This window comes from Fringilla coelebs (genome assembly GCF_963513975.1).
Source record: "Fringilla coelebs genome assembly, chromosome: 19".
Taxonomy (NCBI): Eukaryota; Metazoa; Chordata; class Aves; order Passeriformes; family Fringillidae; genus Fringilla; species Fringilla coelebs.
The window spans coordinates 9320545-9346974 of NC_140045.1; the positions used below are offsets into that span (position 1 = coordinate 9320545).

The window sequence follows — 26430 nt, forward strand, 5'->3', positions numbered from 1 at the left end:
CCCAGAGATGAAACAAAGTTATTCTGCCGGACTACTGTCTACTTAAGAACACAGTTGTAAAGCAGCAGAAGTGTTGCACACATTTGCTACAGAATGTCTGAAAAAATTAAAAAACACCACAGCATGTCAAAAATCACTTGTAAAGAATTAGGCAAAGTGACAAGGACATTCCCACAACTTTTCTTCTGAAGGGGAAGCCTGATAAGGCTTGACTCCAACAAGCTCTGTAATGCAGGTGAAACTCATCCTGTCAGCACTGCAGAACCAAAGCAGGCATTCCTGCTGATGCTGCACAGCCAGAGGGAGCTGCACTGATTGTACAGCACACGTTCTCATCGCTCCCAGCCTCCCCTCAATCGGCACTTTGGCAATTCCTTCGGCTTCACTTCGCACCATCATTTCACTTGGCCGAGTTCCTCCACAGAAATTACAATGCTGCAAAATGAGACTTCAGCAATATCCCCAGGACAAGCTGATAACAAACACAAAGACCTGAGATAGCCTGGATCAGATCCATGGTGTGTTTCATAAACAGCAAAGTCTTCCCCTGCACGCTTCCAGAGCAAGGTGTTGCTGTGCCTTCACCATAACTTCCCTGCCCGGAGCTTTCTGTAGCTCTTCTCTGTCCTGCTTAATTTTGCTCAGTCTTTGCTTTGTTAATTGAGGTGGTAATTCAGATTAACCCTTCAGGTTAATCCCTAGGTAAATCTGGTCACTGAAAAGTGCAACATTTTCCTTTCAGCTTCATTTGCTGGGAGTTACAAAGTGATCTGTAAGATTTGCAAAATACAAGTAAGGAGAAACATGGCATTTAATACCAGCTGTGCAGTTGGAAGATTTCAGTTTTGGATCCTAGGATAGGATTTAAAGCCATATTCAGTTGCTTTCTTTCCAAAACCTCTTGAAAACAATTTGATGATACTCTGAGTAAAAGAACATTCTCACTGCTCAGCTGCCTGCAGTTTGCTTTTTGTATGACCTGTATGACTAGAGAGGTCTGCACTACAGCTAAGCAAACATTATGCTATAAAAACTTTTGCATCATTTCCCAGGGCTGTTAAAATGCAGTAGTTAAGACTCCCAGCATTGATGACACATGACACTGCCTCCATCCAGATGCCATCAGCAGTTTAAAACCTCTTCAGATAAAATCAAATTAACTATGCTTAAAAACCCCCACCAAATTTGCCCACTTGCAGGCTCAAATATTGTTCATTCTCTTTTGATACAAAAAAAGTGAAAAACTGACAGGTCTATTAATCTAAAACAAAACTCCATGGAGGATCACAGAATGAACTGATCATCATAGGAGACATCACTGCAGGATAACTCATATGCCTGGAAAATTGTCATAAGAAGGTACAAGCATCAAATCAATATGGGAGACATTGCAATGTGGATTTGTGATCCTCAGTGGACTGGCACAATCAGTGTAAACCAGACTTGTTACTACCAAAAGCAAGGCCTTAAAAAATTTCAGAATTTTCTTGTGTGTCCTTGCTTCACTTCCCACTTGGCTGCCCTAAAGTATGACACTTCTTCTTCCTTCTTGGGGCCAGGCCCTCAGAAGCTTCCTTCTGCTATTTCAAAAGGGCCTTTAGAAAAATAATTCTTGATTGCATTTAACTGCAATATCTTCATTATATAATGACAGTCAACACTTACATTAATCATCAGTTTTTGTGAGCAAATGAAACGCTACAGCTTCTTGTAAAACCCCTGATTACAGGTTTTGCTTCACCCTCCTAAACCTCCCTTTGAATCTGTTACCCAGAGCTTGCTGTTCTTGTTCAGATGTCATAGGATCTCAAAGGTTGGAGAACCAAAGTTTAGCAGAAGACAGCAGAAACACATGAACTGACACAAAGAAAATACCCAGTCATGAAATGCTACAGTTTTCATAGGCTGGGTTCATTACACCTAGGGGGAAAGGTTTGAAGCAGTTACTCAAACACAGCTCTTTGGAGCAGCAGGTTCAAGGCAACAATACTTGTGTAACAGCACTTTGAGGTCAGCCTGTTTTGTGAGGAAGGTGTTGGACCAGATGACTGCTACAGGTCCTGCCCAACTTTAACAATCCTGTGATTCTATACTCAGGATGTGACAGACATACTACAAGTTCAGCTCCAAATACCCTTTTGCAGAGCTGTGAATGCCATGATTTTTACTTTTAGCTGCTCAGTAAGTAAAATTGAGAATCATCACAAAAACATAGACACTTTTCCTGGGGCAGTGGTAGTGCAAACTCTCTACTCAAGGGTTTTCTGCTGGTTTATGGCTGCTAACTCCAAGGCTGCTCTGTCTGACCTTAAAAAATACCAGAGGAAGCACCAGAAAAGCCTCCCAAAACACCCTGCTATGCAGCTACTGTGAGAGGAGTTAAAGCAAACACTACAGCCAGAAACACACAGCTCACCAGCCATCCTTTACCTGTCTGTACATTTGAGTAGATCAGGTAAAATTTTAGCAGGAAACCACCCTTCTGTTTGTGAGGATGCCCAGAGTGAGACCAAGAGAGCCCAACCCAAAAGCTCTACTTACGGATGGGGTTTCATTTCTATGTAGTTCTTGGGAATGAAGCCGTCTTTTCCATTGAGTTCTGCCTTGTACCAATTCTGATCGCATTCTTCATTCAAAACCTGAAGGAAGGAAGCAAACAAAAATTAAGCTTGAGGTACATTCAAGATACAAGCAAGACTGATGAAGGTACCAGGTTAATTCTTCCCATTTGTGTTGAGCAGTTTTTACATTAATAAAGTTAAACACATTCAAACAGCAAATGAAGATGAACAAAGTTCCTTCTTTTTATTTTTGAAGGGGATACTTTTTTGCTGTAATTTTGAACGTGAATGAAAGATCAGGAGTCACAAGAGAGGAGCCACATAAAAAGGTAGTTTTAAAAAGCATAAATTGGCATTTCAAAGCATACTTGCTCTAAAAACTGTGATGATTTATTTTTCATTGAATTTCTGTCAACTGGTATGGTGCAATAGGCAAGTCTGGTGCACTGACTGAAGGCAGTCCCTCCAATATTGTATTATGTTTGTAAATAAAACCATGCTATTGTTTGAAACTACCTCTCCTCAAGATGATTTTGTTTGCCAACACAAAAAAAAAAGTCTCAAGTCACAAATGTATCACATGATTAGCATTGCCTGAATGCAGCAAGATGAGGAAATGCAAAGAGAAAGAAACACGAATGCAGATCCAGAGATCACATGCTACACACACAGAGTTATGGTGAAGATATCCAACAAACCCTCAAACTAACTCTTTTGCTATGCCACTATGTTTCTTCATTGCAAGGGTGGTGAGAGGAAATTAAAAACAAATAAAAAGTAAAACCAGACAAAAATTTGCAAGTGCATGTCTCATTCTTACAGCTGACTGGAGTGTATCAGAAATGAAACTCTAAAGATCAGTACTTGCTGCCTTTCAAAACTGTGACACACCAACACCCTAGATCTGCCTCACTGCTGACTGCTATGTATGACAGATAAAAACCTCAAAACCTACTGAAATGACATGTGGCAAATGTGAGCCACCCCAGCAAATTCCAGGGAGTAAGAGTTACTTGGATGTTCCTTCACTCCCAAGGGAAGAGGCTGACAGGATGGACATACATTCCCCGGGTGCCAGCACTTCCACTGGGGAGCTAACAGCAGCAGGGCCACATCTACAGAACTCAGGTGAGCAAAGACATCCATCTTTAAGGCCCATTTCTCAATATTTTCAGCTGAAGAGGCTTTAACACTTAAAAGACCCCAAGTAACTTACATGTGGATAAAACATTCAAGCTGTCTTTTGTGCAGCTACTACTTTGGGCTTCCATGCATTTATGTACAAGCACTGCTCCAGCATGCAGAGCAGAGTTCAGTCTTTTAGCTGGCATCATCTGAGCACAGGTCATGAGCAGTTCAAGCGTGGCTCTGTTACAGACTCTAAGGTGAGAGCTCACACATGGAGTGCTGCCCTGGATCAGCTGATGTCTGCTGGACTGCCTTGGAGCTGCGGGACAGCAACCTGGGCAGGGACTGATTCCTCAGCTGCCTTCACTAGAGTCCTGCACAATAGAACACAACTCAAATACAACATATTTTAATACGATTTCTAATAAACCAAATCTTACACAATGGCATGCATTCCTTTATCAGAGATAACTCCCATGAGCTTTGAAAAGCTCATGTGCTACAGACTCATCACCATCAGAGAGCAGTTAAGGGATCTGGCAGTCTGTTTTTTTCCAGAAAGAATGTGTAAATTGTAGTTTCACCTGAAGTACAGTGCCACAGTTTTGGGGACTCAGCAGTAGGTATTAAAAAGTTATCAGAAATTCTAACGCCCAAATGTAAATTATTTTAATGAGTTTTATCTTGCTCTGAAGATATGCTAATAGATTTGGAGGAGCCAAATCACATCGAGCTTGGGGTACTCATTAATGCCTGGCCTGAAGCCAAACACCAGCGAGGGAGCAGTGCTGAGGGACGCATTAAAGCTTTGTGACAAGAATAAAAAAGAACTGATTAAAGGCAGGGTAAGGTAACTGCCTACACATCTGCACGTCCAACCCGTTCAGGGGACTTCTGCTGTAGTGATGAGCGCTCCGCAGCTCCCCCAGGAGCAGCTGTGTTTGCTCCCAAGACCTTTTCCTGCCTCACACCCCCAGGCTGACACTATCTTCGCAGCCCGTTGTCCTTTCTAGGATCACTTTAACGAGCTGTCACAGCTCCATCCACACCCTGGCAAGCAGCCAGGGATCCGTGCCCTGTGTTACAGACCAGAGAGCTCATACACAGACACTCACCCTGTAAACAGCCCTGGGTTCCCCTTTCTGGCTCTTCCAGTAAGAACAGAACACACTGTTGCTTTGCAAAGCTCCATGTTCCCGTATCATTTCAACAGGAGTCATCTCCACAACACAGATCTGCAAAACCATTTCTTTTGACAGTGTCAGACACCCCTGGAGCTGCCCCCAATGCTTAGACAAGCAAAACTGACTTGTACTGAAGTGCCTTAATTCGGGATAACTTTGCAGTCACATACACAAGGCTGAATTCTGGTAGATCCTATGAAGTTATGGAAAGTTTTTACCATGAAAACTGCAGAACAGTCCTGTAAACTTTCAGCTTCCAAAAAAAAAAATTATGCCACTAACATCCTTTAGTGAAATGTAAATAAAAAGTCAGGAACACACATAGGAATCTTGTGCATTAATGTATCTGTTTCTGACGTTTACATCTGACACTGCTCTCTTATTTTAAATCATAAATCCACTGAAATTAAAGAACTAAGTAATTAAACCATTTTACTGCAAAATGCTTTATGAAAAGCACCCAGTAAATCCATTTATTCTATATCTCCAAGTGACTTCCAGATAAGAAATCATATTAAAATGTATCATCTGGATATTAAAACACAGTGCTATGACTCTAAGAAAAATAATTATTCTTAACTGAATTAAAGTAAGATTTCCCTGGACTTACTAAAGCTACAAAATTTAATCTAAGTACCACAAGCATCACTAGATTTTGCTTTGAGTAATTTGACAAGTACAAAACAAAACCACAAATAAGTAACAAAATGAAACTTTAAAGATTCACTGCTCCAAACTGAACAGCCTCCAACATCTGCAAAAAATCTGATACTTTTTTAGATCAACTGTTCAAAACTGCTGCTCTTTGGGTAGGTCAAAACCTAAAGTGTTCCTCTGCATCCAATCCCATGGCTGCCATAGATCCAACCAGGTCTATTCCAGAATGACTCTTCCCTTCACACTGGGGCATCTGTGCCTGAAAGGAGGAAGGATATTTTTATCCCCCCTGTTTGAAGCCATGCTGCCATGTGATGTCCTCAGCCCGCAGTCAGCCCTGTTTTACAGTAAGAGTGGCTCAACTGCACCCGGCAGTTTCCCAGTTTGATGACAGCTCTTATCAACAAAAGTCCATCTGTTCCCATGGAAATGGGGAAGAGGCACCGCAGAAGAGTTGCAGCAAGGCAGTTCCCAAGTTTCAGCTAGAACAGTTCACACACAGCAACCATCCCCAGACATGTTCAATTCTATACCTAGCGAGTATTTCCAAGGACACCCTTGGGAATTGTACACCAGTCTCAAACCTCTCAAAACCCAGCCACTGTCAGGAACACACAGTCACTAAACTGGTACGTAACAAGCAGATCTGGCTCAGTTCTCAAGCTGACAGCCATATGCAAACATGAAACTAAATATAATGCCTTGAATATTATGTGCTGTGAATTTAGCCAAATTAATCAGCATGCTTTGGTTTTGGAGAGACACCCCCCAAAAAATGTATACAGAGAGGGCTCTGAGTTTTGGCTGAAGCTCCTCTTTTCCCTGAACTCCAAGGTTTTGGGACTCTTACTGTGCTAACTGAAACAGAAAGCATAACACAACTGCTGCAGTAGCACCTGTTATTGCCAGTGCAGTTTTTCTCCTCCACAAAGTTACATGACAATGCCACAAAGAAAACAAAGCCGTACAATAAAAACATTCCCAAAGTCTAAAAAATCCAAGGAAAACACTCACAACACTCAAATTAAGGCATGAATTAAAATTTATTAAATGAACAAATGTTTCAAAGGGGGCACTTCTGCAATTGAATTTCTAAGCCTGGAAATTACTTGTCCCAGGATGGAACGGCCCTTGGCAGCAGGGTTCTCACCCTCAGAGAGGGTGTTAAAGCAGAGGTGCTTTAACATTGCTTTTCATTTCAGAGAAAAATTGCTCCTTTTCTGCTCTGAGAGTTACAAACTAGATATAAACCAGCAAGTAAAAACTGCTTCAAGGGAAACTGTCTGGATTCAACAAAGCAAGTTCAGCACAGCCCGATACAAACCATTTTTGTTCTCTGTGTAATAAATGGACAGCGTGACGTTGGCTCTCGCAAATGTTGAATGCAAGAAGTTCTGTTAAGATCTGGTTCTTTTACGAATAAGTTTTGTAATGCTGAAAGTTGATCTCTGACCATCAGAAGGGTTGAGCAGGAAGGACTGCACAGACTCCGAGGGGTGGGATGAAGGAGGAGCTGGGTCTGAAGAGTGACATTTGCACCAGAGCTCAGCTTCCCAAGGGGTTGGCTTACCAACAGCTTGTATTGGGGCTGTCAGGGTGTGGGCCCTGTGCCTCTGGCTGCAGCCAGGCACACAGCGCTCTCCCTTTTCCTTATTCAGTCTCTTGTTGTGGTTCAATAAACCTTTTAAAATTTTAAAAAGTGAGGCGTCATTTCTCACATCTACAAATTTATTGTAAATGGCACCACAGGACATTAAAATTAATTTCTTCAGGATTTGGCAAAGACAACCCAAGACATGGCCTTGGTCACCTGCAGCTCCTGTCTCAACCTCGTGTTAAACAAATGAATCCTCCTGCCTGTGGCTGTGAGGCAGGAATGGCACCTTAAGGAAACCTGGGGAAATCTGCCCTTTGAAATGGCACTGTGACTCAGACTAGGGCAAATCAGTTTTTCTTTTCTTGATTTACTCATCACACAGAGAACAGTTAATTTTAACTGCAAACTTTCAATACATAATACAAACTACAACTACAAACTACCAACTTTCAATGCACTGGACAATTAGTGTGACTCAAGAACACGTAACTGCTGAAATATTTTAGGCTTTTCCTTAAATTCAATTTATCATGATAACACATAAGAAATGCAAAATACCCACATTTTTCAGAACAAAGCCTACAGTATCACGTTTGGACATCCTTTATGACTGTGAATACTTGTTCTCTAGGTAGATATAAAAAACTGTGGAAATGCTTAACAACCACTGAACAAATATTAACGAAAACAGCCAGAGAAAGATTGTTCCTCAAATTGCACTCAACTACCAAGTAGTATAATATAATACCTAAATAATGGAGGTAGATTGCTCTATAATGCAGTAATGTGTTATAGATACAGGTTTTTATTCTCACTCTCCCCGATTCCCATTATCACTATAGAAACACTTCTTCCACCCACAGCTTTTTAAAGGCACAAGAAGAGCACAAAACACAAACTCAAAGTAATTCAGAAAGTCTCTCCACCACAACGAAGTCCAGGGGTCTTTCTTCTCCACGCCTCAGTGGTGCTTTTGTCAGAAGTCTTATCTGAAGTGACACTGCTGCTTCTACACACAGACTTTGCACATGCACATCCACAGCCTTTTACCACAACAGCCAAGCAGCTGGAAGCAGAGTCCAGAAGAGGACATTTTGAAGCTTTTAAAAGCAGAAGGCTGGTATCTGGGTTATCAACTGCTGCCTTTAGTTTCTTTGCAAATAAAATATGTCTAAGTTATTTCCATTCATCTTGAAGGAACCTGGAAACTCCTCCAAAGTAAAATACATTACAAAGTTGAGACAACAAACCAACAACAAAGCCAGAGGACAAGGCCACTCTAGGATCTAAGCTTCCCTTTTCAAACCTGAAATAATATTGCCCTCCATATCTGCTGCACAAAACTACTCACCACTGGAGGTTTGTGCAACGTTAACATTTACAGATAAATTCAGAATTACACTACACTTCTGAAAGGGTTAATGGGGAGAAGTAGCTGGGTAAGATTACAGAAAATGATGTTATTTTTAACTGCATGAGATAAAGACAAGTTGTCACTACAATTCCATGTAATATTTCACCATGCCAAACTCAAATCCATAGGAGCACTGATTAAAGTCAGCAAGAAATCCATAGTTGCACTGGTTGGCAAGCACAGTAAAATCTGTTGTAACAAAGAAAATTCCAAAGAGAGGAGTGGAGCAAGGCATTAGCATTCAAACTTTTACAAAACCACCTATATTTTTTTGTAGGTAACACAAGCACACTCGAAACAACTTTACGTTAGCTGAGGCATAGTCAAGTCTAGCCACAAGGACAGAACTCAGCACAGACTAACTCACCTTCTCTCTCAGGCCTTGCCAGTCTGGTACTACCATGTCTCCCTCTGGCAAAAGTCTTCAACTGTGAAGAGTTTTTTATTAAGGATAATAGGAAAAAGAGAAGTAAAAAAACCAATCTAGACAATTCTCTTTCCCTATGGCTCACCTTTTTTGGTTCACGTGGAACAAAGATTGGAGGAAAAAAACCCAGTATTTTAAAGTATACTGCAGTGAGTTCCAAAATGTCTAATGGAGATCCTGGAAGGAGTCAGTCAAGTTCAAGAAACTTTGCTACAGGTCTTGCATTCCTTCTGTGCAGGAAGCTTCCACTAGCACAAACAAATGGAGGTAAAATGATAACAAATGTGCCAGTTCTGACTCTGCTCTTGTGGTAGAGAGATGCCAGCCCCCATAACTACAGAATTCCCTTCAAGTTAGTCTTCCCACTACTACCACCTGTATAAAGGTTAAGCTGTAGATAACCTGTTTTCAAAAAGGTTGATGGAAAATCTCCCTAACAGGAAGCATGGCAGCCTGAAGCAAAAAAATCACTATTAATGATTTTGCAACTCAAATAAAAATAGCTTTACAGAGCTTGAAGTAGCTACAGCTCACATTCTAATTAGTCTTTCCACATCTCAAAGACCCCCAAGTGCTTCCGAAACAGCAGGGACTCAGAAATGAGATTCATTTTATGTTCAGCAACTTTTATGGTACTTAAATAAACACTAACTCTGACAAACTTCATAATGTAAGGACTACTTCAACAAACGATGCTGCAATACACAGACTCATTCCAGTGCCTGATCAAAATGGAGTGCAAACCCGTAAAAAGCTTGTTAGCACAGCTTGAGCTCCACAGCTTGGCCTGAATATGTGGAGGGCAGAATGCTCAAGGATTCACAAGAGCAGTTTCTTAAAAAGAGGAAGGGGAGTGTTGTTTTTCCCCAAAAGACTAAGGGTTAGTTTACAGTGACTAAAGACCAGGACCAGGCGCCTTTTATAACGAGCTGTAGCGCTCAGGATGTTATCACGGAAACAGAAGACAAAACATCCTTCCTTAATCTCAAACTCAATCCACACCAAATTTGGAAGCCCTGAAGAGCACAGCATTTGGTCAGTTTTCTGTTGAGCAGTGTTGATTAATTCACTCAGGTATTACTAGGGATGGGCACTTGCTTGTGAATAAGTTATTCACTGAGGTTTTATTTAGCATTGCTTAATTTAGGATTAAACAGGGTCCCAGCAAAACCACCTTTGAGGAAGCACAAACTGAAGACAGGTCCAGAAGCCTAGAGAGCTCTATGCAATCCTCCCTCTTTTTTCCTGAGGAAAGGAAACAGCCTTGAATTCTGAGTACAAACCTGCTCTATTTGGGAAAGGTTCAAAATCCAAAATCAGACTCCAAAACAAGCCAAGTGCATATATGCACATGTCTACATAAAGAACAGAGCACACATTGCCTTAAGCACCTAAAATAAAGCCTCAATTTTGAGAAGAAAAATTTTGAAAGAAGTCTTTTTACCTACAGGTCAGAGTAAGGTCTCCTGGTTTCTATTCCTATATCTGCTGCAAACACCAGTGCTATAAATTCCAGGCCATCTTACAAGGGCTGTTTCAAACTGCAACTTCAAGTTTAGCAACATGGACACCAAGCATAAAACACACCTGTAATCACATGTTTTAGACTATTTATCCAAGTACAGCCAACTACAACCTTTCAGCCCTTGAATGAAATTGTGAAGCTTTGTAAGAGCTCTTGGCATAAACTCTGAGGGATGAAGGCTGAAAGTCACTATCAGAAAATACTAAAAAATAGCTATTAAACATTCCAATGAGAGTGTTTCAGAATTGTTTTCAAGCTTAACAGAGAAACAGCAGAAATATCACTAGTGGGTTTGTGGCAGTTTGCAAAGCATATACGAATTACACATTTCTCACTTTCTTCGCTTCTCTCATTGTGCTGGCTCCACTGTAAGCCAGGACTTGATAGAGTGTCTCAAAAACTGAAAAAGATAATGAAGAACAAGCAATCATAGCATGTGCTTGTCCTTTTAGAGCTTTACAACACAAATGAAGCTGGTCACTACAGTAAAATTGAAAATACCCTGGGGAAATACATATTCCTGACAGCCCATAGGTCAGACATTCACAGCTTGCAAAATCCATTCTGTAACCTGCTTTGCATAACAATTTTACTTGAATACCCAGCAGTTCCTACTTCTATTTGCACGTGTCCTACTTAGTCCCGATATCTCCCACTAAAATGCACAGCTGGAGAGTGTATTTCTCTACACCCATCCCAGAGACAGGGACAATGCCTCTGTTCATAAAACAGAGGCAGCACCAGAAGTAGAGCTCCTGTCTGGCTGTCCCACATGTTGCCTTGGAACATACCACAGTCAAGGACCAAAACATTCACTGGAGGACAAGGGCAGGTTTGCATGAAGCACAGGATAGTGCACCACTCACGACCAGCCCTTGATCACCTCATGCTTGGTACTCCAAACCTCTACAGATATAAAATTCTCAAAATTCCTCCATCAAGAATGAAAGAGAAAAAGATGCTGAAATTAGGACAGTTGTCCTTTCTGTTCTAAATAGAGTGTGTGTACCATTACCTCTGCTACACTTCGCTGCCCAAGAAACCACCAAACCCAACACTCCACTCCACTACTTTCACTCTAAATTACTGCTTTCCCTAGCACAGAAACTCAACAATTTACATATAAATTTTAACCAGATAGGAATAGTTATTTGTGGAGTGATATCCAGCAACTGCTTCATGTAAGACATTCTCCATTACAGCCATTCTAATGCTTGTACACAACAGAGGGGCTGTGATGTACAGAACAGTGGGTAAAGTCCAACAGGATGTCTTAAGGGAGATAAACTAATTCTGAACACTTGGCATCCTGTAAAAATACCACACTACATAAGGCATCTCGACCCCAGTGCTGGAAAAGCTGGGTGGGAGGAATGATGATTATTAGTGGGACAATCTGGACTTAATCTTTGATCAAAAATTTAGGGTATGTAACCAGAGGGCAGTTTTGCAGCAGGCCTGTGGACATCAAACTACAGTGCTCCCCAGTCACAGCCTTACATGCACTGAGTGGAAGAATTAATTTGCATGGTGGACAGGTATTACAGCCCTGTCTGTGCATCTCAATATGAGGTGACATCACTGTGATTTCAACCGATTTTCCACTGTAATGTCTGGCGCATTTTCAGAGGAACTGACACCAAGTGAGTTACTCCCCGTCCTGCACTGGTGCAGTTGATTATTTCTGCCTACAACTCTGACAGCTCTTTGATCCTTGTTCAACATCTTCCTGTTTTCACATTTCTTCGAACCATCATGACAGGAGGTGTCACCAAAATGAGGTCACTCAGCTTGTAAAACAGACTGACAATGACAGTGGACACAGTTCAAGGACCATGCCCTCAGGCACCTGCTGTGACTCCTGGAGCTGGCCCGTGCAGGGCTGGGAGCTGCACTCGATGATCCTTGTGGGTCCCTTCCAACTCAGGATATTCTATGATTCTATGACAACCAGGACTGATAACCCAGGATGAGTCTGAGTGACTAACAACGTGATGTACTTAGAAAACCTGGAAAAAGTTAAAAGAAAAAATGTGCACGCCTTGCACTGATCACCAGACAATCTGGTGAGGAGCAAGTCACATACCAGTGCTGCCTACTACAAAGCAAAAATGAAGGAAAAAAATGTAAGGGTTGTCCAAAACCCAACTATGTTCCTGTGGGAAGTACAATTAGAAAAATCATTTGCTGCATTTTAAAACACACTAAGAAAAGGTACAACCCCATAAAGGCCTTTAAGAAAACTTACATGAGTTCAAAGCACCAACTTTCAGTTTTTATGTCTAAAGGAAGCGAATTAACTTGAGCTGCAGCTGCTCTGGATTTTTCCAGTGAAAAAGCTATGCCAAATGTACGAGCAAAGGGTCCAACAGGTTTCCAAGGATCAAAACAGGCAGATTTCTGCTATTAACAACAGTAATGTAATTTGGGGGGTGGAGGGGGTGGTAAAAAAGGCTTTCCACACAACTGCCATACATTTACAAGAGAGATAACCTTTACATCTTTTTTCCAATATATGGTTTTGTTTAAACTGTTTTATTACAGTACTCAGTGCACCTTCATTTTACACTGCAGACAAGTTAAGAGAGCAGTAAAAAACTCAACTTTGCTTCATCTGGTTTTAAAATGTAAAAGCTTTAGGATTCTACTAGTATATATTCTTATTCGATATTGATTGCTTAATATATTTTAGCATTGTAAATTTTACAGAATGCAAAATAGTCTTACTCAGCTCTTTGTCAGAAAGATTCCATGAATGATATTTGACAACTAATTATCTACAGGACAAAGTTTCCTAGGTTAGTTACATCCAATAGGATAAACTGAAAAATGTTCCTAGGTTAGTTACATCCAATAGGATAAACTGAAAAATGTATCTGAAAAAACTATGCAACACTCGTTATTACGCTACTGAACTTTTGTGCATCTCTTATTGACCTTATTGTCCTTAAAATCCACAGTTAAGTCATGCCTTGAAAGGCACAAAAACTTATTCTACTAAACATTGAACTACAAGCAAAAATCTGTTGATTTAAGCCTTTACTCGGGAAAAATAATAACTCCAGGCATCTCTCAACACAGTCAGCAATCAAACTGTTAATACTGATACTGCACACATCTTGAACTTGGAATTAACAACCTTACTTGGGAATTCATACTTCTGAGCAGGAATTCCTACCCAGCTACAAAATCAGAGGCCACACTCTCAGTCTGGGGTGGCTCCAAGTTTGGCAGCAGCTCTGTGAGCTGGTTTATGCAATGGCTGCACACTCCCACCTGTGCTCCCCAGGCACCTGCTTAGTTCCCCACACTGGAGAACTGATGTGCAGAAGAGTTTAGGGAGGTGCTGTATTTCTCACCTCCTTGCTTGGCTCCATAGAAAGTGCAAGGCAGAGCTCTGGGAGCAAAGCAACAGAGGAGACAGGAAGGAAAGGATTAGGGCAGGACTGCTGGAGTGGGCACTGCCATGACGCAAACACCCTTGGTTCCAGTTTCAAAGGACACAAAAGGCTTCTTCAAAATTCTTGCAGCAATCCACCTCTAAATGTACACATGCAAGAACAGTTCAACTTGCTCCAAGATTTAAACACAGCAGATTAGGGGAAGAACGAGACAAGAGCTCAAGAAGGAGCACGTGGGTAGTCCTGCTCTGGGGCAACAAAAATTCAGAACTCACTGACTGCAAGTGGGAGGAAGGGAATTGGGGAAGCAGGAGCAAGTGACTCAGCTGAGACCTAGATGTATTTGTGTTTTCTGATGACAGGCTTATTTGCACAAGTGTTAAGACTGTTTTTTTCAAACTGGATACAAGCTGGGACCTTTAATGGATAAAGATGGAAAGGAGAGTCAGGTCAGTCATACCTTCACGTCAGCCAGCCAGGTCAAGCTAATGGATCTTGGCAAGACACATCTAAAGATTTCTGCAGTGTAGACAGAAAAAGATCAGACTTCACACATGAAACAGCTCTAAAGTTCAGGGACACACAAGAAATGCTGCTGGGCTCATCCATCAAGTCTCTTTTTGTGCTCTGTACTGTCAACAATGACAGTTGCTGGTCCTTCTGACAAGTTTAATTCTTTACAGGTTACATCACCCAGGTGCAGAGCAAAAGTCATCCCTTCCATCCTACCACACACTGCAAAACTGCACGAAGGAGAAAGCAGGGCTTTATGGTGTTGGAAATTACATGTGCACAAACCTCACACCTTTTAGACACAGAACATCAAGTGAGTGCTAACTGGAAGAAGCTCTCTGCAGCAACTGAACAATCACAATTTCATAATCACTATTTACTAATTTCTTTCACACCTAAGACCTACACGGACTTTTCTGCCTGTCCCCGGGGCATACTCTGCAATTTGCATTGGAAAGTACAGAGGAAGGGAAAGCCCAGGTTTCATTACCCTGAAACAGCTGCCCCAAATGTCACCACCACCCAGGTCAGGCCCCAGCTGCAAAGGCTCATCACTGGCCAATGAAGCTCAAGTTGCTATTTCCTCTTAGCACCAAAAAGGCTTTACAGCCTCAGTGATCTAAGAATAGTATTATTACCATGTATTTGAACTGCATTTTCCCCAATTTCAAAATACATCCTGACCTCCCCATCCACGCATTTCAATCCCCATCCAGTCTCCCCATTCACTGAGAAGAGTGAAATAAAGGGTGTTGAAATCTCATTTTAAGGTGAAAAGTGAAAATTAGTTTTAAAAGGACCACACTCCATTTTTTGAACAATTGCTGCAAAGTGCCAAAAGATCCAAGTGCCAAGAGATCCTAGACAGGGTCTAAAAATCCCTGCATGAACTACTGTCAGTCTGTGCAAAGAAGCCTCTTGAAATACATACCTATAAAACACATATGTTTCAATAGAACATATTTCAAGATAATACACATATAAATAAATTTATAAAAATACATTTTCCTATTGTTGTTAGGATGGGCAACAGCAGTTGCACCTGCACCTTTGGAAAACCATAATTTAGTTGTGGCCATAAAATTTCCCAGGCTTATTGATGGAAAACAAAATGATATAAATGCTTGTGGGATGGAAGGACAAAGATTTTTATTAAGCAGACTTCACACACAAAATGGAAAAGAATAACTATTGATAGTTACATCAGAAAATAGTATTTAAAGTAATCTAGAAAGCCTCATTACTTTTCTACTGTGTTATGAAAAATCATCATCCAATCTCCAGGCTACATGAGGCATTCAGATGCAAGGCTTACTGCAGCTGGCTTACACCAACAGACACCACAAATTAAACATTTGCCTCATCAATCTAGGGCTTCAACAAGTCTGCTAGAATTTTGTGCAGGAGTCTTATGGCTCTTGTTTACAGAGCCAACCCCTGCCTCAAAGGGACTGCAATCTACGCTCTGCTTTGCCAAGAACCAAGTTCAGGGGAGAAAAGAAGAAAAGATTTGTGGTTGCCACAGGGAGGGTTCACAGTGCTTACATGAATTATCCTCCCCTTACAACAGAGGAGATATGATTCATATCAAGTGTCAAAGTACATGAATTCTCAGCATCTTTATTTTTCCTTCCACCCTTGACAGCTCCTTGCTGAAGTTATTACCGGGGGAGTGTCACAGCAACGGCTCTTACCTCACCATCTATTCCCCCTTCCTCCTCCACTACCCCAAATGGAACAGGCTTGCTATCACTGAGCCAGCTCATGCAATTCTTTATTCTTTGCAATTTCCTACCTCTCATTTGAAAAAACAAATACTTCACTGTTATCTAAAAATATATTAAAACATTGCCAGCAACTCAGCACTTAAAGCAAAACAACCATCACCACCCAGTGTGAATGCACAATAGAAGTAGCATTTTTGGTAAGGCAAGCTTTTAAAGATTTCTTGAGAACTGCAAGAAAAACACCTCAACTTACAAAAAGAAAGGGCGGCTTTGCCATCATGAGACTTGCCCAAATGCACAGTCCCAGGGCAGGAATGGAGGCTGCCATCCACATCAGCTTGGGGTGGCTGATCCAACTTGCAGGGAAAAGCACAACTACTTTATATCAAATTAAAACAATCTTACGAAAAAAGTAAACTCCCACACAAGTCAAAAAAATCAAGCCAAAACAACAAAAAAAAAGCCACTGAATGCAAAAAAACACAAAACCACAACAAAATCAATCCTAAACCCTTGTCCAGTTCACAGCACAACTCTAGGAATGTCTGTGCTACCACAATATGAGGGATGCTCAACACAGCGTCCTGTCTGTAAAGCTCAGACATGTCCCCAAGACACAACTCCACAAGCAGAGCTTGTGACAGAGATAAGTTCAGCTTCTCCCTGTATTTCCTTCCCTCCAGCCCTTCATTCTCACCTCTTACTCTCCATTCCCATGCTATGCTGGCCCAAGTGTTTGAGGAGTAAGTCAAGACAGGACAGAGTGAAAGAAAAAACCAAACATACATTATTTTCAAGGGCTCAATTTTTTCCAACTCGCTCAGTCCCAGTGAAGTTCCGTTACTTGGTTGAATTCTCTTTCTACAGAGCACAGGAATTACAACTAGAGGAGAAGCTCAGGTGGTCCCTGTACTGCACAAAACAATAAGGCCTGATTAGACTCAGACACTTCAAGCAGTTGGAGGTTCCAGGCAGCAACTTCAGTTATGTTCCAGCATTGCAGATTCTCTCAAAACCTGGTGTAACAATAAACACCACTGTACAGAAAGGCACTGTTTAGATGACCTATAAAAATGACAGACCAAACATAGGAGGACAAGGAACTTGCTTCTTCCTATCCCAGCCTCAAAGCACTATTACATCTTTTCTGCTTTCTCCAAATGTAGCTTCAGAATGGGAACTGGCAAATATGCTCCATGTTCAAAGATGACCAGTAGAATACTCAGAGCAATATCCAAATGCTTTTAAAAGAATTCCCTACACTATCTAATCTAGAACTCCATCAGTGTAGTACAATAAAATCTCAATTATCCTATGAATCCATTCAAACAGGAGTTGCAATAAAATATTAATCTTTTAAAAACAGAGAATCACATTTGCTTTTTACCTCCCACAACCAGCAGCTGTCCTTTCGCTTTCTTTTCATTTCCACACCTAAAGAAGCAATACCCCTTGTTTCATAATTGATGCCCAAAACTGTGTGGAGAGGACAGAGCTTCCTCCCCATGTTTCAGACAAAGAGCTCTTGCAGTCTTCAAAGTCCACCTGATATGGTTAGTTCATTAAAACATGTTAGTCCAGTGCAGAAGTCTCCTCTGTCACAAACTACAGTGTTAACCCTTTACAGTCAGTTAAATTGAAATGACATGCCAGTAACCAGAGTGAAGCTGTAGATAAGGAAAAACCAGGGAGTTTCACGCTCCATTTGAGTTGTTCCTTCTGCATTTTAACTACCCAGCTACATACTTTCCTGCATTTTGCATTAACTTCTGTGTTATTGTAAGAAGATGAGGAGACACTCCATGAAGTTTTATATTTTTGTGTGTCAAACACTGAGACAAAACTCTGGAAAATCCCTTTTCATTTCATAAAAGCTAGTAAATAAAATAATTCTGACCTATTGGGAACTAGGAATTTCTCAATCTTCTGAACTGTAATATCCACTACTAATTTGTTGTCATATGTGAATTGCATCCTCTGTAACTCAAAAGAGTTGATCTACCATCGTTTTAGACTGTCTGTTAAAACAAAAAATCTCAAACAAAAAACCCCAACAACCCCAAGCAAAAAAAACTCCCAAAAAATAAACCACCACCACCAAAGTGTATGACTCCAAATACCAAAGTCTTTGAGTGCTTTACTATTTCAGGATAAAATAAACATTTAATCCAATGTTTGTAGAACACACCTCAACCACCTTTTTTCACTACATTTTTTGTAGCTGTTGAAGAAAGGGTTAAAGCCAGGACATTTTCAAATCTAGAGATTAAATGTAATGAGATCAGAATAATAAGATTACCATAATCTGCCTCACACACATAGCTAGGATCAGCCCTAATCTCTTCATTTTGAGACAGATGGAAAAAGCATGAAATCAGAGATAACAGGAGGCCAATTTCCTAGAATCGGGGCTTTGCAAGGTTCGCCATAGCTGTAAGTCAAGATTTTGCTAGATTTGTACCTATTTAACCAATTCTAATAGAACATACTGGAAGGGAGAATCAAGCATCTCTAGATCTGTACTACATAAACAGTAAGTAATACGTTAGTATAATTATTGCAGAATATTACAGACTCATTTACTGAGACTGCAGCCAGTACCATTCCCAGATGCTTTAACCGGGAATGCAGCAGTACAGAGCAAACCATCTGAAAAACAAAGATCTGAAAACTGTGCATGACCAGAGGATGCTCATTGATTTTTCCTATGGGGTGGATATACACCAAGTAGCAATTTGCATCTGTGACCAGCCTGACAGAAAGCAGTCACAGGAAGGGACAGTTTAAACCTCCCTTTTAGGACAGAGTATTAGAGAGATGCAGCATGGAACCATCCCTTAACTCTTCTTTCTGTATCTTCAGGATATGAATATTGGGAAGGTATGAAATAGCCTCAGATATACATGAGAGTGGTTATGGTAGCTACTGTCCTCCTGCCTCAGTGAAAGCTGGCCAAGAATCAACAATAGGGAAACTTAAGAAAAAAAATAAGAAAGAAAAAAAAAGAAAAAAAAGAAAAGCATGCTGGATTTTAGCACTAACTAGGCTCAGGATGATGACTTAAGATTAAGTAATACTGTTAAGGGACACAAAGGTAAGCAAGAAACCATCCAAGGAATTAAAAACAGACTGGTGGCTGTAAGATAAATGGAAAATTGTTTTTCAAACCGCTAACAGCTCCTAACTTTTTCGCAGAAAAAATACAGCCCTATGCTGCAGGACAAAAAAACCCTCAGTCTCTCTAAATCAGATCCTGCAACACATACCTTTGAGGTTCGATGTGGAGATTTAGCAGCACTTTAAGACAGTTGTGCAAAGACCTGAGAAAGGGGAAAAAAAGTGCCACAAGATGCAATCTCTTACTGAGCAGGTTCACCTGTCAGTTCAGACTAATTACTCCATAAGTCTCAGAGTACAGTTCCCATGCATCTGCTCTTGGCCAATGATTTTAAAACATGTCTTAATTCACCCCACAAAAAGCCTGTTCACATTGTCACAGCCCTCGTGATTTTGTATTGTATTATACAGACACAGCCACAATTAGGAATTTGGTCAGTCTCCACACAAAGCTCTTTATTGACTCAGCCCTGTTTGTACATATGCAGAACTTGCTGCCCCACCTCTTATCTATTCATTTCAAATGTTAAATTTAACTCTTGTTTGTGGGGAAGAGGTGCAGATCTTCCAAAAGCACTTATCAGCCATTTCATTTTGGGATGGCTGCCTGGGGAAAGCCGGAAGGGGAGACCCAATCCTGTCAGTTCTGCAGGGCTGAACCTGCAAAATCAGGACACCAACAATCCCTTCCCCACAAAAAGAACAGCAGCATCAATAGTATAATTTTACCATCTGGCAAAAACGAATTTTTGCCATCAGAACCTTAATCCAACTGCATGCAATCAAACCCTTGCTTACAACAAGACACTTTAATAACGAGATTAGAAATTCATTTATAAAGCAGCATTGACTAAAATAAAAAGAACTGAACGAAGCTTATATTTTCCTGCACAAATCAAGGCAATTTCAGTGCATAGAGCCAACAACATTTTGGCTAAGTGTGACATGAGAGCTCAGTTTTCTACAATATAAAAAACACTGTTTAAGGCATTTAAGCCACTAATTTACCACTGAGAAACTGCAGTGATAGTTATCAGAGATCTGTTACCCGCAAAGGAATGGTTTTAATCAGTGCATTTTTTGATTAAGCTTATTTAATGTTTTTACTGACTTATGTCTAGCAACATCGTGAACTGAAGAGGAAAGGGACAGGTATTTAGTCTGGCTGATCTTCAGAGTGAGAATATTTAATAGAAAAGGGAACTCCTCGTTTTCCTGTAACTGCAAAGTTGCTCCCACTTCCTTGCTGCTAGTGGGACATGCACACACAAGAGGAAGACACAAATGGTTTCTGATCTGAATGTTGAGCATCCTCTGACTCATTCCTGTCCCATTTGCATAATGCAAAGCACCCCAAGAGCCTGCAAAGCGGAGTGTGACAGATCACACCACACTGGGGGCAGTTTGCACCACTGGCTCTAGAACACTTAACTCACAAACGTTTCAGGACATCTCCAATCTCACCAAACAGAACCAAACCAGGAGAAAAGAGATGAAATTTTACTGTACAACTCTACAGGAACACCAGTGATTTCCCTGCTCATGTAACACTGAATGGGGGAGAAAGAAAGGATAATAAAGAGGGCATTTATTGCAAAAAGATTTTTTGGGGACTTGCATTTAAAGGCTTGAGAGGGCACATTTCCCTGCAGCATGTTTCAATGGATGGCTGCAGGTCATCAGTCACACTTCAAGAGACACCCAACAAAAAAATCCCAACCTGGTTGGTTTAAAAACAACAACAACAATAACAACAAAAAACCCAACCAAGATTATGCTAGTGTTGCTCTAATAACCTGAAGTTCAAAGACAGTTCTAACAGCCCATTCTTACATGCTGTTCAAGCCACCTCTGGAGGTTGTTAAGAGAGGCAACTCTGGTCATTTACACCTGGCCAGGTTCTACTAAGAGAAAAAGATTTCAAATAACAAATGTACTGAAAGATCTTTGTCCACCAAAGCCATGATCAACACTGAATTCAAACTTCTGGGCCTGCAAGAAGCAAACCTTAGTGTCAAAAAAACCAGTCACCAAGGCAAACACATTAAATAAAATATGTATTAAAAAACCACACAGGAAAAATGGATTTCAGCGGATTTTGCAGTTAACTAAGCTTTCTGAAAACATATTTAATCCCAACTTTGCTTCACAGGTTGTTCTGAGCAATTATTCGAACAGTTTTGAAAGCCAGTAAGACCAAGCTACACCAACCAGTTACGCTCAGTGATCTTTCCAAATCTACAGTTTCCCAAACAACTGGTTTCAGTTATAAATCCTTCATTTCTTTTACAGGTTTCCACAGGTCTTTGATCATGAGGCATACAACTAGTATGTCAATATTCTTAACATTGGATCTTAAGTAATGTGATGACAAAGACTTGGGCAATCCACTCATCCACCATCAATCCCATCTTTTACACAAGTGCCAATATTTCAGCCTCTCCAGCACAAAGCTTCCTCACTGCTTTCCCAGTGACTTGTGCCTTTAGCATATGCAAACCTCAATAGGGCAGACACACCAAATTCTCTACAAACAGAGTGGGGTTGGTGTACCAAAGTCTCATGTTGATCTTCAATCCATGATAACTTTCAGAAGAAATGAATGATTGTTTTCAGGCTGCTACAGAATAATGAACTATTATATCCCAGAAATTTTTTAATGACATTTAAGTTTAGCCTATTTTTGGGTCACGACAGGCCTGAGTCAAAAAAAGTTATAATTCATTTCAACATTAATCCATTTTTCTTTCTTCTCCAAACTCATCATTAAATGAAGGTTCAATTAGTGGAGAGCCAATAGGATACAGAATTAAACACTCACAATTCTGTACTCATAAGTCTGGAATAACAAATTCTGGGGTCACAGTGGCCTCAATTTAACCATAAAAAGCTCAACAATTTCTGGCCAAACAGGAAAGCTTAGCCTTTTTTCCAAAGAGAAAAGAAAAACACCCTCCCACCCGAGCCTGTAAAAACATACACTCCTCAGGAGACTGAGAAAAGAACATGCTTTGATAACTGCTGATGGAGAGAGGAGCTGGAGAGAAGGCCATCTGAACCACAGACATGGAATCAGATGGCAAGTATAAAATCATTCCTTTAAAACAACAAAAGATAGCAGAACTAAATGGCATTTGTCTAAGCCCAAAAAGAAGCACCAGATGTCACTTTGAATAGCAGAAAGTGGAAAGACATCAATAATCTCCCCTTTTGGAAAGAAGGAGGAAAGGTGACACTGTACAGCAAGGACCACACGTGTGCCATAGCTGCTGATGGTCTGTGACATCCACTCATGCCAAAACACGGCTCCTAACTGACTTCAGCTGGGAAAGTACAAGGCCCAAGAACTCCAAAGCAACTTTAATTTTCATTCTACCTCAGAAAAAGTCCAAAATCACAGCTGTGGGGGCTTACTGAAAGTGAACTGCTCAATTACACACTGGAAGGGAGGGGAGAGGGGAAAATGAGAAGAATTAAAAAAAAAAAAAAAAAAAAGAGGGGGCAACATCTGCACATCAAAGTAATGCTTAAAAAATCCCCTTGTGCAATGAAGTTCCCCTTTCACTTCAGAAATAATAGAATAGCATTTTTTCATGTCCAATTCTCTCCATAAAAGGAAAATAAAGCATTTAAATGCCATTTACTCACACAAAGTTAGAGAAGAACTTTGCATCATGAACAGACTGAACCCACACTAGTGTCTTGCAGCTCACTATCCCATGGACTGGGCTAAGAAACAGTTGTCCAGAGTTACTCAGGGTCAGAAAGAAAACCAGTATCCTAATAGAGGAATCTTTTTTTTTAATTTAAAAGGAGACACTACTTACATTATCTCAGAAGAACAAAAAATATGAAAGTGATAAACGCTGCCTTAATTTTTTTTAATATAACATATTATTAGAAACACCAGTTATATTGACAATGAAAGTCTACTGCTGCTCTCTTGGCTTGTGAGCAAGAACAAAAAAAACCAAGAGTCTCCTTATATGAATAATGCAAAATGCAGATAAGAAATGCCAAAAGCAGTAACTTGCTCCAAAATCTTAAAGTCAAGACAGCTGAGGCACAAAATTCTTTATGGAAAAGATCAGAGACAACGAAAACGATCTCCTAATTAGTGTCTCAAATTAGAAGAATTGTTCCAGGTCAAGAACAAATTAGAACAAGAACAGAACTCGTGATGGCTCCATTGCAATAACCTGGAAGGGATATTCCAATGCAGGTCACTGACACCTGAGGGTGTATTATTTGACCACAGACTAATTTTAAGCTTCCACGTACATTATAGCAGCACAGTATCTCTGTTATAAGTCACAATAAAAGCTAAGGCATTAAAACTCTCCCTTACTGGGAGAGTCAATGCCCTGGCCACAAAAAACTCCCCCAGGGCCCTGAGGAGGGATCAATCACTCGTACACAACAAAATGGGATTTTCAGACCACACATTAGTGTGGATGCATCCAAAAAGATTCCTAACAGTGGAGTTCTGGGAAGACCTCAATATGTGGAAGCCAGCTCAGGGATGTGCTCATCAACCAGGACCAGGCATTATCTAAAGACTTTAAAATACATATGATGAGATGACAGAGGCTGGTTTGGTCCCAGCTGCTTTGCAGCAATATTGCCAGTCCACAGCCATAAAACCTCCCTGGAAGTACAGCAAATATCCAATTAAGTTGACTCAGGCAGCTGTTTGGAGGCTGGGCTCTTCTGGAAAAGCTATAAAAGCAAAAAGCAATCATCACCTCAGACCTCCACTTAATCAGTGGCAGGAGAGAACAAAAATATAACTCCGTAAAGAGGGCAGATGAATCACTCATTGTGATAAACTGGAGATAGTCACAAGGCTTTTCTAAGGTTCATTTGAGCTGCTTCATTTAAAAACCCAACAAAACAACTTTTGGCTACTCCTCCCCACAAATGTGCTCATTAACAACGTAAGAACCTCACCCGAGGTAGTTAAAAGAGAAACCAAAGGGTCAGTGTCTGCAGCACAGGGAGGCTGTGCCACAGGATCTCAGGACTGGCTGCAGCTTCAGGAGCCATCCAAAAAAGTAACAGAGGGCTGAAGTGACAAATCAAGTGAGTGACGAAACGTACTCAAACCCTAAAATTCATCAGTTACACTGGTAACTTGTAATACTAAAAGGCCAAGTGATAAATGTGAGATTAAATACAATATGGAAAATAACACGTGTGAGAAAAAACACAATCAAAAAGCCAAAGAACTGTGAATATATGAAGCTAAGGATTTTAAACTATTACTCCTCAGCAATTTTAACACAATCAAAGGGGCAGCAATCTGAAAATAAATTAGAAACATTACCTGTTTCTTGTAAGAACGAAACAAATATTTTGACACTACATTTGTGTCAGCCCCTCCATACTATGAGTACTTACATTTAGCATTTTTTTGGATAGGTTAAAATGAACCAAAAGAGTTGCAAAAAGAAGCAAGATAAAACAAAGCATGGAATGGGTTTTGGACTGTAAGAGATCAGACTCTCCTTATCTCTTTCTCAGGAAAAAAAAAAAAGCAACCAAGACAAGAAGACATTTGCAAATCAATTCTCCCCATGAGAAGTACAGGGGAGATGTTTTCCTATAGTCTCTTGCAAGGGGAGGGGGAGAGAAGAAGAAGAAAAAAAAAAAATCAGTAACTCCCTTAGGTAGTATGTTTCAAATGAAGAAAGTGACTTTATTCTTACTCTGCACAGTACATGTTTATGTTATGAGGCTTTCACGCTGTAATGTACAGATGGATTCAAAAAGGGTTTAGAAAGATGCACAAAAGGTGTGGCCAGAAATACGAAGGCACAGCCTCCAGCTGAGTGAGTCACTCCAGCCTCACTGAAGGAAGCCAACACCTTACACAAAGAGGAAGATGATGTCCAGGGCTAGACATCTGACCAACACAGTCAGCATTGGAGTGGTCCACCTAGCCAGTGTAGAATGGCAAATATTCAGAGTACAAAGAACAAAGGAAAACAGTGTAAACAGTTTTCTATTTCTTTTAATTGTGAAAATTGCATAATTCACTTCAGATGGGAACTACTCCCAGAACACTGTGAAGAGTAGAATTTACTTCCATCAAAGAAAGTTTAAAGCATAATACACAATCAATTATAAAGGTACAATGAACTGAGTATTATCTGTAGCAGCCAACAGCGAGTGGGAGAAAGCTGGCTAATACAGGTAGCTGGCAGCACAGTACAAGGGCCATGTGAAAGGTCAGCTCAAATCTGTCTGAGGGGGCTGAAAAACCTTGGCAAACCCAGGCACACCCCAGGAGTGTTACTTGATCCCTGCCATTAGGACACGAGAGTTAGTTTTCACCCATTTGGATGATGGCCTCTCCCTCCCAGGTAGTGAACCGGGAGTTTTGGGAACAATGAGCGAGGGAAAACAGGTGCTTTTAGGAGATTTTCATTAGGTATGGCCAGACTTCTCAGTTTTGACTGCAATTCTGACCAAGAACAGCTAAATCCAGTTAGAGACAAAGCAAACTTAGAAGACTGTGTAACAGTATTTTCTTTGTGAGGACTTTAAACTAGGGAGTCCCAAAGGGTTCAGAAAAATACCCTTGGGGGGGTAATTCAGCCACTTCCACAGAATTTCAACCTACAGCACTCCTGAGTCACCCACAGATCTTTTTCAGTAGCTGACCAGCCTGTACAGCAGCTCTTTTATCAACATATTGCCCTATGTTTAATAACTTCAGCCTTTCTGGAATGTTAAAAATAATGTTTTCTTCTCAACAAACAGGCTTTAGGGGGAATTTATTAGTCATCATGCAAATAGAATCAACAGTGCCTCTAATCTTACTGCGACATCATGCAGGTGTTTGTAATCCAAACAGAGACAGGTGGACTGAAACACAAACTTTTCAAAGGAAAGAAAGCTCAACAAAGTTTATAGAAATGCTGGAAGCCTTTCTACTTATGCCCTTCCTTTTTACAGTACCTAAAGAGAGCAAAGGTAACAGCTGGCGAGATTTCCAGACACAACAAGCTCTAAAGGGAGGGGTGGAAATCAGGAAATGTGGGTCAACTATAATGACTTGGTTATCTTTATTTTTTGTGACCCTGCAGAGAAAGTTGTTGGTTTCAATCTGAATTTTTCTAGGTAGTAAGGTTGGACGTGATGATCTTAGAGGTCTTTTCCAACCTAGGCAATCAC

At 40.6% G+C, this 26430-nt stretch overlaps 1 protein-coding gene across 1 annotated transcript in view; it reads right to left on the minus strand.

Annotated features, from left to right (window-relative positions):
• GRB2 (growth factor receptor bound protein 2) overlaps positions 1–26430 on the minus strand; it is a 49088-nt gene that overhangs the window by 7371 nt on the left and 15287 nt on the right. Inside the window, exon 3 of the mRNA XM_084218208.1 lies at positions 2542–2639. Within this exon, the coding sequence (XP_084074334.1) occupies positions 2542–2639 (98 nt within the window). The remainder of the gene's footprint in view (positions 1–2541; positions 2640–26430) is intronic.